Source organism: Aulostomus chinensis, chromosome 3, assembly GCF_037954235.1.
Source record: "Aulostomus chinensis isolate RoL2024-O1b breed Wild chromosome 3, RoL_Achi_v1.0, whole genome shotgun sequence".
NCBI classification, from domain to species: Eukaryota; Metazoa; Chordata; class Actinopteri; order Syngnathiformes; family Aulostomidae; genus Aulostomus; species Aulostomus chinensis.
Window position 1 is genome coordinate 15,887,377 of NC_141322.1, and position 14,965 is coordinate 15,902,341.

The 14,965-nt window shown below is 43.2% G+C and overlaps 2 protein-coding genes across 2 annotated transcripts in view; one reads left to right on the forward strand and one right to left on the reverse strand.

Moving 5' to 3' along the window:
• foxp4 (forkhead box P4) overlaps positions 1 to 8,582 on the reverse strand; it is a 146,185-nt gene extending 137,603 nt beyond the window's left edge. The window contains exon 1 of the mRNA XM_086198949.1: positions 8,395 to 8,582. The gene's annotated coding sequence lies outside the window, so the exon portion shown is untranslated. The remainder of the gene's footprint in view (positions 1 to 8,394) is intronic.
• On the forward strand, positions 2,861 to 7,557 carry ccdc180 (coiled-coil domain containing 180). Its single transcript, XM_086200688.1, has one exon. It carries the CDS (start codon positions 2,861 to 2,863, stop codon positions 6,413 to 6,415), a length of 3,555 nt encoding a protein of 1,184 aa, XP_086056814.1. The 3' UTR covers positions 6,416 to 7,557.
• Positions 8,583 to 14,965: the final 6,383 nt, after the last annotated feature.

Sequence of the window (14,965 nt, forward strand, 5' to 3'; positions counted from 1 at the left end):
TACTCCCTGCCCAATCCAATATATATACGGGCCACAGGCCAAGAATGTAAAAATAAAACACATAGACTCAACATCTGGTGCAAACTGAACAAAACCCTCATTTAATCTGCACTGAATACAGCATTCTACCATTCTCCCTCTGGCCTGTCTCACACACTGACATACACACTCACTCAAATTCAAACACATTCACACACCTTCTTTGTCACATATGCACAACTACTGTACACAGCAGTACAAATACATGTGTGAGGTTACAAGTACACTCACAGCTACTTTTAGGGTACACATTGTTCATTGGACCCCCCCTTCAGAGTTGCCTTAATTCTTCATGGTAAAGGTTTTAGGCCATGTTGAGAGGGTAATATCACCTTTTCTGTGGACTTTTTTTTTTTTTAACTACAAGTGTTCATTGTTCATTCCATCTTTCTAAATGAAGAAGAGGAAACAAACACGGTGTCATCAAAAGATTCAGGTCAAATTTTATGCTTCCTTGAAATTCGCCACCAGCTTTCTGGCGACAGACACCTACTGTGCTGGAGTGAGGAGGTCGTGAGAGGTGTCAGCGGCGGGTCTGAACTTAAGAGGTGAACAGATACTTGTTGGAGTAGCAGTTAGTCTTTAAACTGTCAAAGCTCACAAATTTAACGTCATTGATGACTCTGCATCTTTAGTAACCTTTACTCCATCCATGCATCCATCCATTTTCTTCCGCTTATTCCTATTAGGGGTCACGGGGAGGGGGGCTGGAGCCTATCCCAGCGGCTACAGGCAAGAGGCGGGGCTCACCCTGAACAGGGCGCCAGTCCATCACAGGGACTGGATAGACACACCTACACACCTACAGTCAATTTAGAGTATCAATCAGCCTTGTCCTCTCTTGATGTCTTTGGACTGTGGGAGGAAGCTGGAGTACCAGAGAGAAACCACACAGGAACAGGGAGAACATGGAGACTCCACACAGCTGGGACTCGAACCCGGAACGTTCTTGCTGTGAGGCGACAGTGCGAACCACAGCACCACCGTGCCGCCTTCCTCAACTCCATGTTCTTACCAATACATAGCTTTGCTACTTGGGTCACTAAATGCAGAATTAACATACTTTTCAAACTGGGAAACTGTGTGCAGCTGCAGAAGACTACAGAATATCGCTTTAGGCTCTAAAGCATTGTAGGAATAATTATGTAAAAATTTAGATTACCTCCACCATTGCAAATCATATCGCAATCAAAATATCAGTCAAAAATAAAGCTATTTTTTCCTTTTTTTTTTACTCCTGCTACATTCTGTTGCAGCTACTATGGTTAATAATTGGTGTAATTTGACATTTTACAAAATTTATGAGTGGACTCCTCATAAAAACGTTTGCGAACCCCTGCTTTAGGGGATGAATAATGAGCCCCATCTTTGAACATTACCTCGTCCCCCATCAATCAGGACAATGCACCACCACACTCAGAAAGGCCCGTCTTTACACAACTTTCAAGCATCCTCACATGCCAGCGTGCTCCGAAAAAAATTCTTCCTGCATTCTTGTGTCACAAAGAAGGTAATACGGCAGTGAAAGTCAACATCTTTGTCAGGTCAAGATAACTATTTGCAGAACTTAAAAGCCAAAACACACTTTTTGAGTGAAATATCACTTTAAAACTGAGAACTTCTAAACACTATTCTAAGTGCTAGAGGGGCTTTGTTGCCCTTCTTGCATCGTCTCAGTGACATGAAGACGACATATTTTGTGTGAGCTGTTAGAAAGATAAGCCCTACCTTAATGGCACTCAAAAAGTCCTCAAACTTCTTACGCTCATTAACTAATTTACTCATACAATATGGACATGTCAAATTGTTTCCTTCATCACTGCATGTGTGACTTACACTAGAATTGGTTTGTTTATCTTCGTCACTGCAGTGTTGCAGTGTACGTGTAATTAAATTTGTTTCTGTGAGATGATCAGACACGGCTGACCACAATCTGAACTGTTTTAGAAATGCTCAGTGGCATGGATGGACAATTAAACTGGCCAATGAATAGTCCTTTGTTGATAGCATGGACCAGTAGGCTTGTTGGGAGGTTTTCTCCTCTTGGATAATCAGCAGATGAGCCGGACACGAGGGCTGGCCTGAGAAAAGCACAGTACAGCTAGCAACAGTAGCCGGTTGAAGCAGACAACTCAGCAGAGACAAAGGAAACCTAGCAGAATGGAGCCGGACTTAACATCGCTCAGAAAGACCCGCCATCAGTGCTAATTAATAGCAGCAACAGCTGAGGAGACAGAGGACAATAATTCAGGGACTGGACATTGAGATAGTGACTTCATACAAGTATGGGTGGACTGGTTTGACAACCCAAATGCACTTTACTAGAAAGGTCAGAGTAAACTTTATTTGCAAAGGAAAATTAGGTTCTGGAGTGCAGGGGGATGCCAAAACACATCAATGCCAGCATTAGGGCATCTGCATCCTTGGACGTGTTCTGCTGGGGGCAGCAGCATCTCCATTGCTGGCAGGAAGTAACTGGACAAACACATTAAGAAGGACAGGTCTGGATTGGAATGCCCCCTACACCCAATGGAGAGACAAAGGTAGCTAAGCTATCATCTCTGTTGGAGTCCCACCCCTTTGTAATATGAAAAGACTCTGACTAGAGGCTTTTACAGCACACAACTACAACCAAACTGGAAAACACATTATCTTTTGAACCAAACGTCTTTTAAATACTTCCGTCTGTGATCTCAGAATGACTGAAGAAACATCAACGCAACCCATTCGCTTCACAGCTTGATCACGCTACACTGAACACCCCATTGGCTTGTGGAACACCCAGTGGCCTCGCGCTAGCAGCTAGATACTAAACATTAGCATGGCGGAGAAAAGAGAGGTTCCAAGCGGCACTGTGTACTGGCAGGTGCTTGATGCTCAAGTGCAGCTGTCCAGACATCTACAGGCTGGACGCAAAGATCCCGGGACAACCTGTCTGTCTGCTGAGGGCAGCAGCAGGAGGCAGAAAAGGAACGATGACAATGATGGTGATATTAATGTTGTCCGTAGACTTCCTGACACTGTGGTGGTCACCAGCATGAGCTCAGACATCATCAAACACCTAACAGAGAAGAAAGAGAACAAACACAAAGCAGCAGTGGAGCAGCTGGAAGCGGAGCTGACAGGACTCGCTCAGGTGTGCCAGACACAGGTGACGACCGCAGGTTTGCACCTACTGGCCTCTCTACAGGATGTGGACCTCAGGTTAGACACCCTAGAGGACAGAATGAATCAAGTGGAGCACCTTAGTCTGCAACAGGTCTCTGGCCTCTGGGATGAGGTGGAGGAGGGGCTGCAGCTGAAGAAGATTAAAATAACAGATTTCAACCAGACGCTGACAGAGTGTGAAACCCAACGAACCGATGAGATCCGAGCTATACTCAAGAAACACTGCAACCTGCTGGAAAAGATCAGCTTCCTGCCAGTTGCCGAAATCCACAGACTGATCCACAGCAAAGCCACGATGCTGAATATGCGTCTGCTGATGAACCGACGCAGCATAGCTCGTGTGGTGCTGCGGCTTCAGGAGGAAAACCTGAAGCAAACATCTCTCCTCCGTTTGCACTGGGAGAGCTGTCTGGGCCACTGGACCAGCAGCAGAGCCAGCCAGGTAGTACGCAGGTTCAAGAGCTTCCTTAGCGGTGATGATGATATGACTGCTTTAGAGCAGCAGGTGCTCCAGCAGGTGAGACCAAGTCAGTATCACCTGACAGTACAACGCTGTGAGATCATCTGTCAGGTCATTTCTCTGGTCCCACCCTCCTGCTCCTTGGCTGTGGTCTCCGATTGGTTCAGCCAGGTGTCAGTTGTCAATCAACAGGTCGACAGTCTTCACTCCGACATCATTCGGCAGCTGCGTAGCCACTATGAAAAACTGTGGCAGAATCGCTTGGCTCAAGTGCAGCGCTGTGAAGAGGAGCTTGCAGCTCTGCAGCTGTCAGAGGACGAGGTAGCTGACATGGTCAACTCTCAGCTCCTCCCTCTGACTCAACAAAGACAGAGAGAGGAGGAACAGCGATTGTATGACTTAGATCTCTGGTCAGACTCTCTATCCCGTGCTGCTGTCCGGCTCAGCAGGAGTGTGTTTGTTGTGATGAGAGCAGCAGTATTGCTATGGGAGATACACAGCCGCAACTTAGAGAGACAGGAAGAAGAACTTCTGCAAAAATTGAATGACATCCGATGCTCACAGGAACAACGCTTACAGAGGAAGAAGGTGTGTCTGTATAAGCTGTTGGATGAACTCCGTCAAGCGAGCAACGAGGACATTCTGAAGATGACTCTAGAAAAAACGGTCCACTATCTGCTGGACATCAAAGTGAGCACCCCACAGTGTGTCACTGATCAGTGTGTTGTGTTGGACTGCCTCCCCCAACAGTTTGTGGATGAGCTCTTCAGCTACAGCAGCCGCCTCAGCTCCTTCTACCACCTCACCAACACCTACACACCAAGTCCAGAAGAGTTACAGAACCTCCTCCAACCATCTGGTAACACCAGAAACATAACCATGAACCAAATCAAGGCAAAAACCAGGCTGAAGTCTTTGGGGAAGATTCCAAATATGTCAAAGAAACGTCCAATCAGCAGTCAGAATGATGTTGCCCAATCTCATGACTGGTTGATTGAGGCAGACTCATACTTGCTGAATCTCTATGACATCAGCAGCCATATCACATTAACATCATCCAGGGGTGTGTCCTACTCTGGCCCCACCTTCAGAAGCACCTCCCCCAACCTGCAAGAGAATGCACAACAAGAAATGCACATGAGCCTCTTTCCTACGGATCTGCTCGCAGACATACTGAGCCAGACCCGGACTCTGTTCCTAAACCACCTGGAGAAGCATTTCCATGAACTCCTCAGCTCTGTGGTTGCTAGGGTGACAGAGGGAAAGGAAGCAGTGCATTCAGTCCAGGAGTTCTACATGCAGCTGCTTGACCCCCAACAGATCCAGACCCACATATACCAACCACGCCTGGCTGAGCTGCAGCTCCACCAGCAGCGTGTGGATGCTCATTCCCAGGAGGTGTCAGATGGGTTGATGTTCTGCAGGGCGGAGTTTCAGGAGTTGCAGACCTTAATAGGAAGGAAGAACCAGGAGCTGACCATCACCTTGTCCAACATGGAGGGCAGGCTGTTGAAAGCAGACACCAGCCAGCGTGTCGAGGCTCTGAGCGTGACCCTTCAGGATTGTCTGAACCATCATGTCAAACACACCCAGCACTGTCAGACCAGAGTCACACAGACGCTACGGGTCTGCCTGAGGGAGCTGCGACACAAAACGGTTCAACTCCACAACTCCTTCAGGTTGTTCAGCGAAGGAGGTGACTTTGCTACTTTGGAGGTGAAGTTGTTTCAGAAAAGGTTGAAGGAGGAAATCAAACGTATATGCATGACAGAGGAATCAGTTTACAATCAACTGGAGCACCTCCAGGTAAAGAGTTTAGAGAAGCTGAAGAAAGAATCTGGTCGTTTGGAGGAGAAAATTGGAATCCTGCGATCTGAGATGATTTTCACAGAGAGGATCCAGAAAATACTAAGCAGCACACAAGTTCAGCTCAAGGCTGAGGCAGCTGCCAACCAGGGGCAGCTGGCGACCATCAGCTGCTATCTGGTGGAGCTGAGGAGGATGATAGATAACCCACAGGTTTGTCCAGACCAGGTGTGTGTGTTTCTGTCATCAGTTAGAGAGGAAGTAAGGAAGCGTTTTCAGTACTTGGACATGAGCCTGACCGTTCCTGGCCAACAGGAGAGCGTCTCTCTACCATCTTGTCCTAAATCTGGGAAGAAGACTGGGTCAACACCACTACCTGGTTTACAGCAGCGATCCAGGTCAGGTGTGAATATCCTTGACGACCCTGTAATTGGTATGGTCAGATCCTTGAGCAACTTTTGTGTCATTGTGGATGCAGCAGAGACAGAACCAGAGAAACAGACGGAACCAAGAGAGGCAAGAAAACTGAAAGCTGCCACAGGTCAGGGTATTCAATGTCCCCAACAGAGACGTTTACAGTCTTCACACAAGTCCATCAAGACTGACAGAAAGTTCCAGATCTTTGGGTCCAGACCAGAAGCAGACGAGAACCCAGAATCTTTTGAATCTAAGGTGAACTCGATCCTGCAGAAATGCCATGAAGCCCTCCTGCTGGTTGGCAAAGACTTCTACCAGAGTACACCCTGTGGGACCTTCGAACGGCTGCCCCAGTGTTTAGACCAATGGGCTGAAAGCATGCAGCAGAGGCTGCTGGGGTACCAGGAAGAGGCAAGGATGCTACTGGGAGCGAGCAGAGGAAAGTTGGCGGAGCAGCAGTGTGAGCTGGATAAGCTTTGTCCACTGCCTGCTGCTCTGATCTGTAATAATGAGCATCAGCAGTGAGTGGGGATCCGAGAAAAGGCAGGAAGGAGAAGATGGCTACCATAGGATAGCAAGGAGTTAAACAGGAAAGTTGAATAGGTCAGAATGATGAGAAGACAGTAGAGCAAAGAAAGGGGGAGAAGAAAAAGAAAATGTGGTCTTCAAGATAATTAACTCCAAAGACCTTGGCTCAAAGACCTCAGATTAAGATACCTGGGGAGCATCAGTAAAGGGAAACCTTCTAACGGAACTCTCCAATTTGCTTGACTTATTTTATAGTATAGCTGTATGGTATTATCTACACCGACATCAATATATCAGTGGTCGTAGCAAAATTACCAACTGGGGAAGGGGGAACGAATGGGTGATAAGGCCCTTTGATAGTCCAGTGTGGGACTATATATCAGTTAAAATCTCGCTGTCTGCAGGTGGCATTGTGATTGGATGATTCCTAGACATCACAGGACAAAAATCAGAATTCAGTGATGATGACAGTCAGCTCAGCAATGTCACAGTCTCAGCCTGTCATCCAATCACAGAACAGTGGCTGACTGACTGGTCTTAAATTGTGGTCTTCCGACCCTGACCTTACGCTCCATGGAAAAAGCATAACTCTAGCTGAAATTGCAATGTGAATACTCTGAGATGAAAAAAATGCTGAAAATGTATTAAAAAAAATTGGAAGATGAAACTTAAATAAACAGATAAGGAAAGCAGAATGTGCAGAAAAAGTTAAGAAAGTAAATGACCTTAAACAAGACAAAATTGCTATGTTTGAAGGCTCCTCACAAGTCAAAAAATGTTACCAGGAATGTGCTACATCTAAAACTACAAGTCCCAAAACAAAAAAAATTCGAGCACTGCAAGTCTTCAACAAAGACACAAGCATCCAGTTTGAGTCAGTGGTGTTTAAAGTGTAGGCAGTTTTACATCCGCTTTCATCTTTATTTATTCCTAAAAATCTCAGCTCTGTTCAAAGAATGCAGCATTTTCCTTAAAAACAAATATATGGAGACATATAGAAGATAAATGTGACTAAATCATCCCTCATTTTAGCTTACACCCACTTTCGAGCGATGACGGGGAGGCTGGGGAGAGAGTGAAGGACTGCTTGGTTCCCTGCTGGACAGGTAGGTGACCAACACTGGTTTAGCTTGTGCTAGCTCGGGGTTTAGCTTGTGCTAGCTCGGGGTTTAGCTTGTGCTCGCTCGGGGTTTAGCTTGTGCTCGCTCGGGGTTTAGCTTGTGCTAGCTTGTGTTTAACATAGCCTCTGTCAGCTTCTGCTGACTGGCAGTTAGCTTATCCTCACAGGTATTCAGCATGTGCTAACCACCTGTTTGGTTGTGATTGTAGGGCTGGGTGGGGGTGCTCATGTCGGGGAGGAGGGGAGTCCTCCAAGGCTGTTGAAACCGGTGGGAGGGCCAAATTGAATGAAGGCGTCTACAGGCGCAATGAGCCACGACATGGACTTTACCTTTAAGATGGCCGACAACGTGACTTTGTTTGAGCACTTGGAGGCAATTTAACCACAAACTTTGATTTGTGTCATCATGAGGACAACACGGGCTAACAGATGATACATTTCTCTACTTTATTATATTTCATTTGTCTGTATTATTATTTTTTCCAAAAAAATTTCAAGGCCGGCAGCCAGAGGGGCAGTGGTGTCACATACTTCCCAATACACAAGAATTATAAAACCTGAAACTCTCCAGAAATCTTAAATAACACAAATTGTGATATTGTAAAAAAAAAAAAAAAAAAAGTGTTGCAGATATTGAAATCTGATTGTAGTATTAATACCTGAAGGTTTTACAATCCATTTAAAGCTGGCAAACAGTTTCTGGCTGGAAGTGGGCTCAAGTTTCAATACAAATATTTTTAAAAAGTACAGAATTCAGGAAAGTACACCTCAAAATGTTTACGACGTTCTATCCGACTGGAAAGCACTTTGGTTCTGTTACACCTTTATTTTTCAATTGAATAACTGATTTACTCACCATAAAAAAGCTCCTGGCAGCTGACCAAAGTGCTGGTTTCAGTCCAGTCCGGAGTGAATACATGTAGATTGCTCTCAGAAGCGTAACAAGCCAGACCGGAACTTGAGTGACATTTCTGGGTCTTTGTGCAATAAATTCATAATGATATTGAACGTCTTTCGTGAGTTTGTATCCATTCACCGCTTTTTACGCTGTTGACGTCCAACATTTTGTATCACGTGATGCTGTCGACCATTCGCAGCTCTTCAGGAAGAAGCGGCACTAAGGCATCGTGGGTAACGAAGTTTGTTTTTTAATTGGTTCATTTTCACAATCAGACATATTTTATTGGTTCCATCAATATTACCAGGACATTTATATTGTGATATGAAGAATAGAATAGTGAGAATAGATAAGATAGGACTCTTCTTATAAACATGACAATACTTTTTGCTGTGTGTTGCAAGGAGAGATGTGGCCCGCCCCCTTCCAATACAAAACTTCATCATATGTCAGTGTGTCTTAGTTTGTGTGTGTGTGTGTTAATTATGCTATAATTCTATGAGATTCAACTTATGCCAATTTTTTCTGTGTTATTATTTTGATATTCATTGATTCATATTCAACTATCTGATTGACACCACTGCAGCTTCTGAAGCTTCAAAAAAAAAATACACAAACCTCTTGGTCGTGCATCACAGGCTTTATTAAAGGCGACATTAACGTCAGAATTCAGCCCACAAGGAAATGCACGGTCAAAACTGGTGCAAGTTGTGACTGTTCTGCACAGTTATGAAGTCGCTTGATAAAGAGGACGTTGGAGTGTGAGGGTTACTGAGGCAGGAATGACAAACCAGGTTGCTCAATTCAAATCAAGACGAACTTAAAACAATCCACATCGAAAACTTAAATTGAACATAAAATGTGTTGTGCTGCACACTTTATTTAAAATATACTTTACTTCCAAGAAATGAATGTGTCTGCTAGGGTCTAAGGAAAAGAGTTTACTTTCAAAAACGTGAAACAGAGTAAGTAATATTAACAGCATTAATCTGATAAAGATAATTAGAAATTATAATTAAAAAAAATATGTACGCAAAGTGAAAGAGAGTATTAATGACTTTTTCTTGAAAAAAATAATTGTTACTTGATCCCAAATTTTAATTTATTGTTTAGGCAAGAACAAATATAAGCTAAAAAGGAAACATATCAGTGCAGATTCAATTACAGTATACACCTGCAATCACAGATACTCCCCTACTGATCGATTCTATAACTGATGCTTTGTTAGGCTTTAACAGTCTTGATTTTTTTTTGTACCCTGCTATGCGCTGTCTTACTGATACTACATATTTGTGTAATTTTCATCATCCCTCCGCTTCACTTTGTCTTTCGTCCACCCTCCTCCTCCTCCTCCTCATCCAGTTAATTCATGAACAGCATCATGATTGAATATTAATAATTCACATCAGCTCTCCCTGATGACTCATTACAACCCTTCAAATTGAGGAGGAAGGAGACGGGCATACATGGATGACAATATACCAGCAGGCACGCACACACACACACACACACACACACACACACACACACACACATGCACGCGTGCACACACACACAGTGTCAAACTGCTGTGTTTGCATTCAGTAAAATTATGACACATTTGCTTAATAGTTCAAATAATATTTTTTATTATTCGAAGACAACGTGTTTGGTATTAGTCGAATAATAAACAGGCACACATGTGTAGCACTACTCTACTCAAGAATTTAATGGAAACACATGATCACAACTCTTTTTGTTCCAATAACCCTGAAAGTTTGGAGTGCACCTGACACAGACTAAATGTAACATGACCCTGATCTCACTCATCTGGTGACTCACAATGATTTGTGCTCTCCCAATCGCAGTTGGTGATGACTTGGTCCTACTCATTCTCTGATTGGCACAAACCTAAAGGCACGAAGCACAAGCCAATCAGAGGCATAGTGGGTTCATAGGCGGGTCTTACGGAGATTTGCGCATAGAATGTGCAAAAAAAAAAGGCCTACGAACATTTTCATCTGTTTGTAAAAATAAGAATCAGAATCAGAAATCCTTTATTAATCCCTTGCGAGGAATTGTTGGATCGCACTGCTCCATTTCACAGTAAAGATAAATAAGGAGGAAGTAACCTATCGAAGATATATATAAAATAAGATAAACAGAAATGAAACACAATCTCAAAAAGAGTAATACAAACAATATATAATAAAGAAAAAAATAATCAAGAAGATAAGGAGGTATCTCTTTTACAAATTTACATTTTTACACTAGTGAATGGGATTTTTGTATTATTGCACGATTTTAACAGAAAGCAAATCCCTTTAGCATACAGTGTGTTGCCTAATGGCAGAAACTGTCCAAAGACACAGTGCGTCTGCTGAAGTGCAAGTCCTGACTGTTTCAGCCTCTACCCCGGTACCCAGTGACTGACAGAGCAAGCATTGATGTTAGCGGTGCCAGCCGAGCCACTGGTTTTGCCAGTGCCATCTGTGGAGATAGAAAGGGTCCACAGCTGGAGGGTGAGGGTTATTAGGGTGTGCAGGACTGACCTGAAGCCCCAGACATGTGAGTTTACATAATGTTACTCAGGGGCATCAAGTTTCTTAAAGGTGAAGTGTCATTAAAATTTCTTATCGTCATATTTCTAATTGTTCCCATTAAATAATTGTCAGCAGCTTTGAACTGACTTTTGATTAATTACATGTCTGCATTTTAACTAATTAAACTTATTCATGCATTGTAATAAATTATTCATTTGCAGTATAATAATATGGTAAGAGCAAAACTAAAATGCACTACTTCCTTTAATAAAGATTGTATTCTCCAGATTAGTTCTCTGAAAGGAAAGCTAAGCAGAGCAGACCATGCTTTATAAACAGGCAGGCTCGCTGTTGCACATTTAGCCCCATTAGTGGAAAGCAGAGTTGAACACCAAGCAGACTACGAGGTGTGTGTTGATCAATGGAGGTTAAACCCAAGGTTCAAGTATAAACAGCTGGATAAGTCACAATCAATAGCTTCTATCCCCTGGCAACTGTTCAATACCTCCACCCCAACCCAGATGGAGAGGGAGACAGAGCACACCAGAAATTTCTCTTTGCCTGTTTTGTGATAAGGATGTTAATGAATATATAAAATCACACACACACACACAATCACACACACACACACACACACACACACACACATACACACACACACACACACAATGCCCTAAGCAGATAACATGTAAGCAGCATGGTGGTAACTCAATAGAGTCGCTCTGATAAAAAAACACAACTGTTGCTATTGATTTTCCTCACATGCTATAATACCTTCCACTCTACTTTAACAAGCATCTATTCACACCCGCAGTACAAATTAATATGACACACGTGCATTAACCTGCGCACACCTAGGGTTACTTAATCAAGCCTAGAAATTGAATTCCTGTGTATTTTCTGTTTGTCATATAGATTTCTTGTCTTTCTGTAAGAAGAATGTCTGTCTTTAATCTTATTTTAACAGTAGCATGCCTGAAGTGCTATAGGAAGGAAATATTATTCCTTGAGCGAGTGTACACGTGTTGATACTGTGTGTGTGTGTTAGTCTCAGCACTAAGCCATAGAGGAGATGGACTCCATATGCAGAGTGTTTTCACAGCCCTGAAGGAAATCATGCCCATAGCAGAAAACCCACCAACTATTTCACTGAAGTCTTATTCCTCTGTATGTGTGTGTATGAGGGTATCGTGTGTGTTTGTGTTAGCCTGTGTGTGTTCCTTGTGTAATTTTTGTTCATTATGCTGGCATGAATAAAGCACCATACTCACCTTTCTATGACCAGTTCAACAAAAATACTTCTCATTTGAGTATGTGGCGAAAAATTTGGATGTGAGTGCCATAATGCGTGTATAATTGTGTGTCCTACCAAGGGTGTTGAGTGGTTTGACACAGGTGTGTAACAGCTCAAAATAAGGGCCAGGAAAAGACTATAGAGGTGCTATGGAATAAGAAATTGTCCAGCTACAATTACAAACACTGACAAAAGAACACACTTTCCATTTTGAACATTAAACTCTGTTTCAACTCCTGCCAGTTAAGTCCCATTCTGAGCCTTGACAGCCCTAAGTTATGAGAACATAATCGTTGACATCTAATCAGACCACATTTGGAAGTGTCTGGGGCACATGTTGCTATGTTCTTTAGTAGTGGGAAGGCAAATATTTCTTGGACTGCCCCATCAGTCGATGTTTAAGCAGAAATATGGACTGAAAAAGACCTTCACTACAGCCTGTTACAACATCTCAACTGTTCTCTCTCACACTCTCGTTGCACAAATAGATAAAACAAAAGGTCATCCGAAACATGGCCATAAGTCTGATCCCACACAATAGGATAGGATAGGATAGGGTGCGATGCGATACGATACGATACGATACGATACGATACGATACGATACGATACATTTCTATGTCCCCATAGGGAAATTTGTTTGCTGAAAGTAGACTTGGACTCAAATACTGCACACAAAAACGCCTCCACAGTTAATAAAATCAACAGATGTACACCACCAGCTGCGCCAATCAAAACAATACAAGTATAAATGTATGTGGACATGAATGGATGTGTTGGTTCACAAAACCCCAGCAAAAAATAAAGGTGACATTAGGGAAACTGTGTTTCACATCTGCAAGTGCGGTATGTTGACTGTCCTCGACAGAAAAGGAAAAAAGGAGTTTATTTGCATCCGGGGGAGTGAGATCCAATTACAAGTGGACACACATTTTAAAGCCAAGTGTGAACTCACTTATAAAGAGTGGTTCATTTTTAATGAAATCGCTCAGGACATATCTTAATACCAGGTCTGAACTGGGCCTCCGATGTTTTCCAACTGTAGCTCAGGCACATCTTTCATCTCCTTTGTGTTCTTCTCATCCTGGTTATCAAAAGCATCGTGGGAGAGCCTCCTTGTTCAGTTCTCAGTCATGCCTCGCTGTAGAGAATCTTCAACTGTCATTTCCACCTAGACAAAAAAACGGGAGGAGATTGGCTGATTGTTTCTAATGCAGGCTCTAGCAGGGCTTTATCATTGTGATAAGCCGGAAGCTATCAGTGATGGCAGTCCTGCTAATACCGCTCAGCTAGAGCCAGGCTAATCATTTACAGCAGCAGGCACATAGTTCTTTTAGCCCACTAGCATCCAAGCCTGATTGTGGAGAACTTCCTTGTTTGTTGCGTGTCTGTTTGCATGCGGAATGAGAGGGTGAAAGGAGGGGGGGGGGGGTGAGTTTGAGAAACAGCTGCAAGATGATAAAATACACAAAGATGTTATGGAGCTGAACTTGTCAGCAAATGAGGGGGTCGATTTAGGCCCCATAGTTGTATGTACAAGTTTGAACAAGGCCAAGAGGAAAGACGGGGAGAACAGGTGTAAGATACAAACAGGCTGGAGTACCTTAAGAGGAAAAAAAAAAAAAAACAAGCATCAGTGATTACCTAAAGAGCCATTGACTCAGGAGACAGTGGGTCTTTATGATAGGATCAATAGCCATTCATGGTTGGCTGCTCTGGAACCAGCAGTTTTTCCTCTAACGCACATGGATCAATACAGGTGATTATCAGGGTTAACCCTTTACTCTCTGACTCTGATCTTTAGTCTCAAGACAGCGAAACATTTGGCTCAATATCCTTAGATAATGAGCTGAAGATTAAAACACACACAGGTCAGCAGCAAGCAGAAGTGATATTAACAGCAAAAGATGTTGGCTGGATACTGTAGTCATAAAGACGCCACTCAGAAACATTGATTTCAGTTCAGCAGTCTTCTACTTTCATTTTCATCTCCCTGAGAGGTGAGAATCCAGCTAACTGTCATTGAAGAAAGTAATTCAATAATATTCCTCACAGTTTTGGCTCACGGTTTTGTGTGTTCTGCATGATGATGCCCTTCTTATCAGAGGTTGTCTTAGGTCAGCCCCTCTCTCTCATTAGTGAGAATCTTCTGCACAGGCCTTCTCATCTCATGTGACACGTGGGTCAACCCAAACATACTAATTAACCAGGAAGTCTGGTTGGAGTTTGTTTATGAGCAAAAATGAGGCAAACAAAAATGAAAGCTGGAGTAAACATTAAGTTGTTACACAGCCTCGTAATTCAGCTTTTCTGTGCAATGAAAGACATTCATGAGTTTCCTGACAGTAGGGTGTGTCTACTTTGACTGACAAGTTGTTACTGTTCTGATCTTTCCATCAGGAAAGAAGCGCATCAGTGCACATCATCATTATGCTTGTAGCAGCTCCTCCCTATAGCCAAGCTATGCTTAATGTCCAATTTAAAGCCACAAAGTTTGCAAATACTGCATCTGTTTTATTGTAGCTTATTTATAATTTGTGGACTGTAAAACTAATCAGATGGTATCCAATATCAAGTTGCCCTGGCAGGCTTTTTTTTTTCCAGCCAATGTCTTTTCCACATTTTGCCGGCCTTGCAGCCCAATAACTGAGCTGGCCCATCTGGCTTTTACCAGAACTGGAGATGATCTATCCGAGCCTGGGACCGGAGCACAT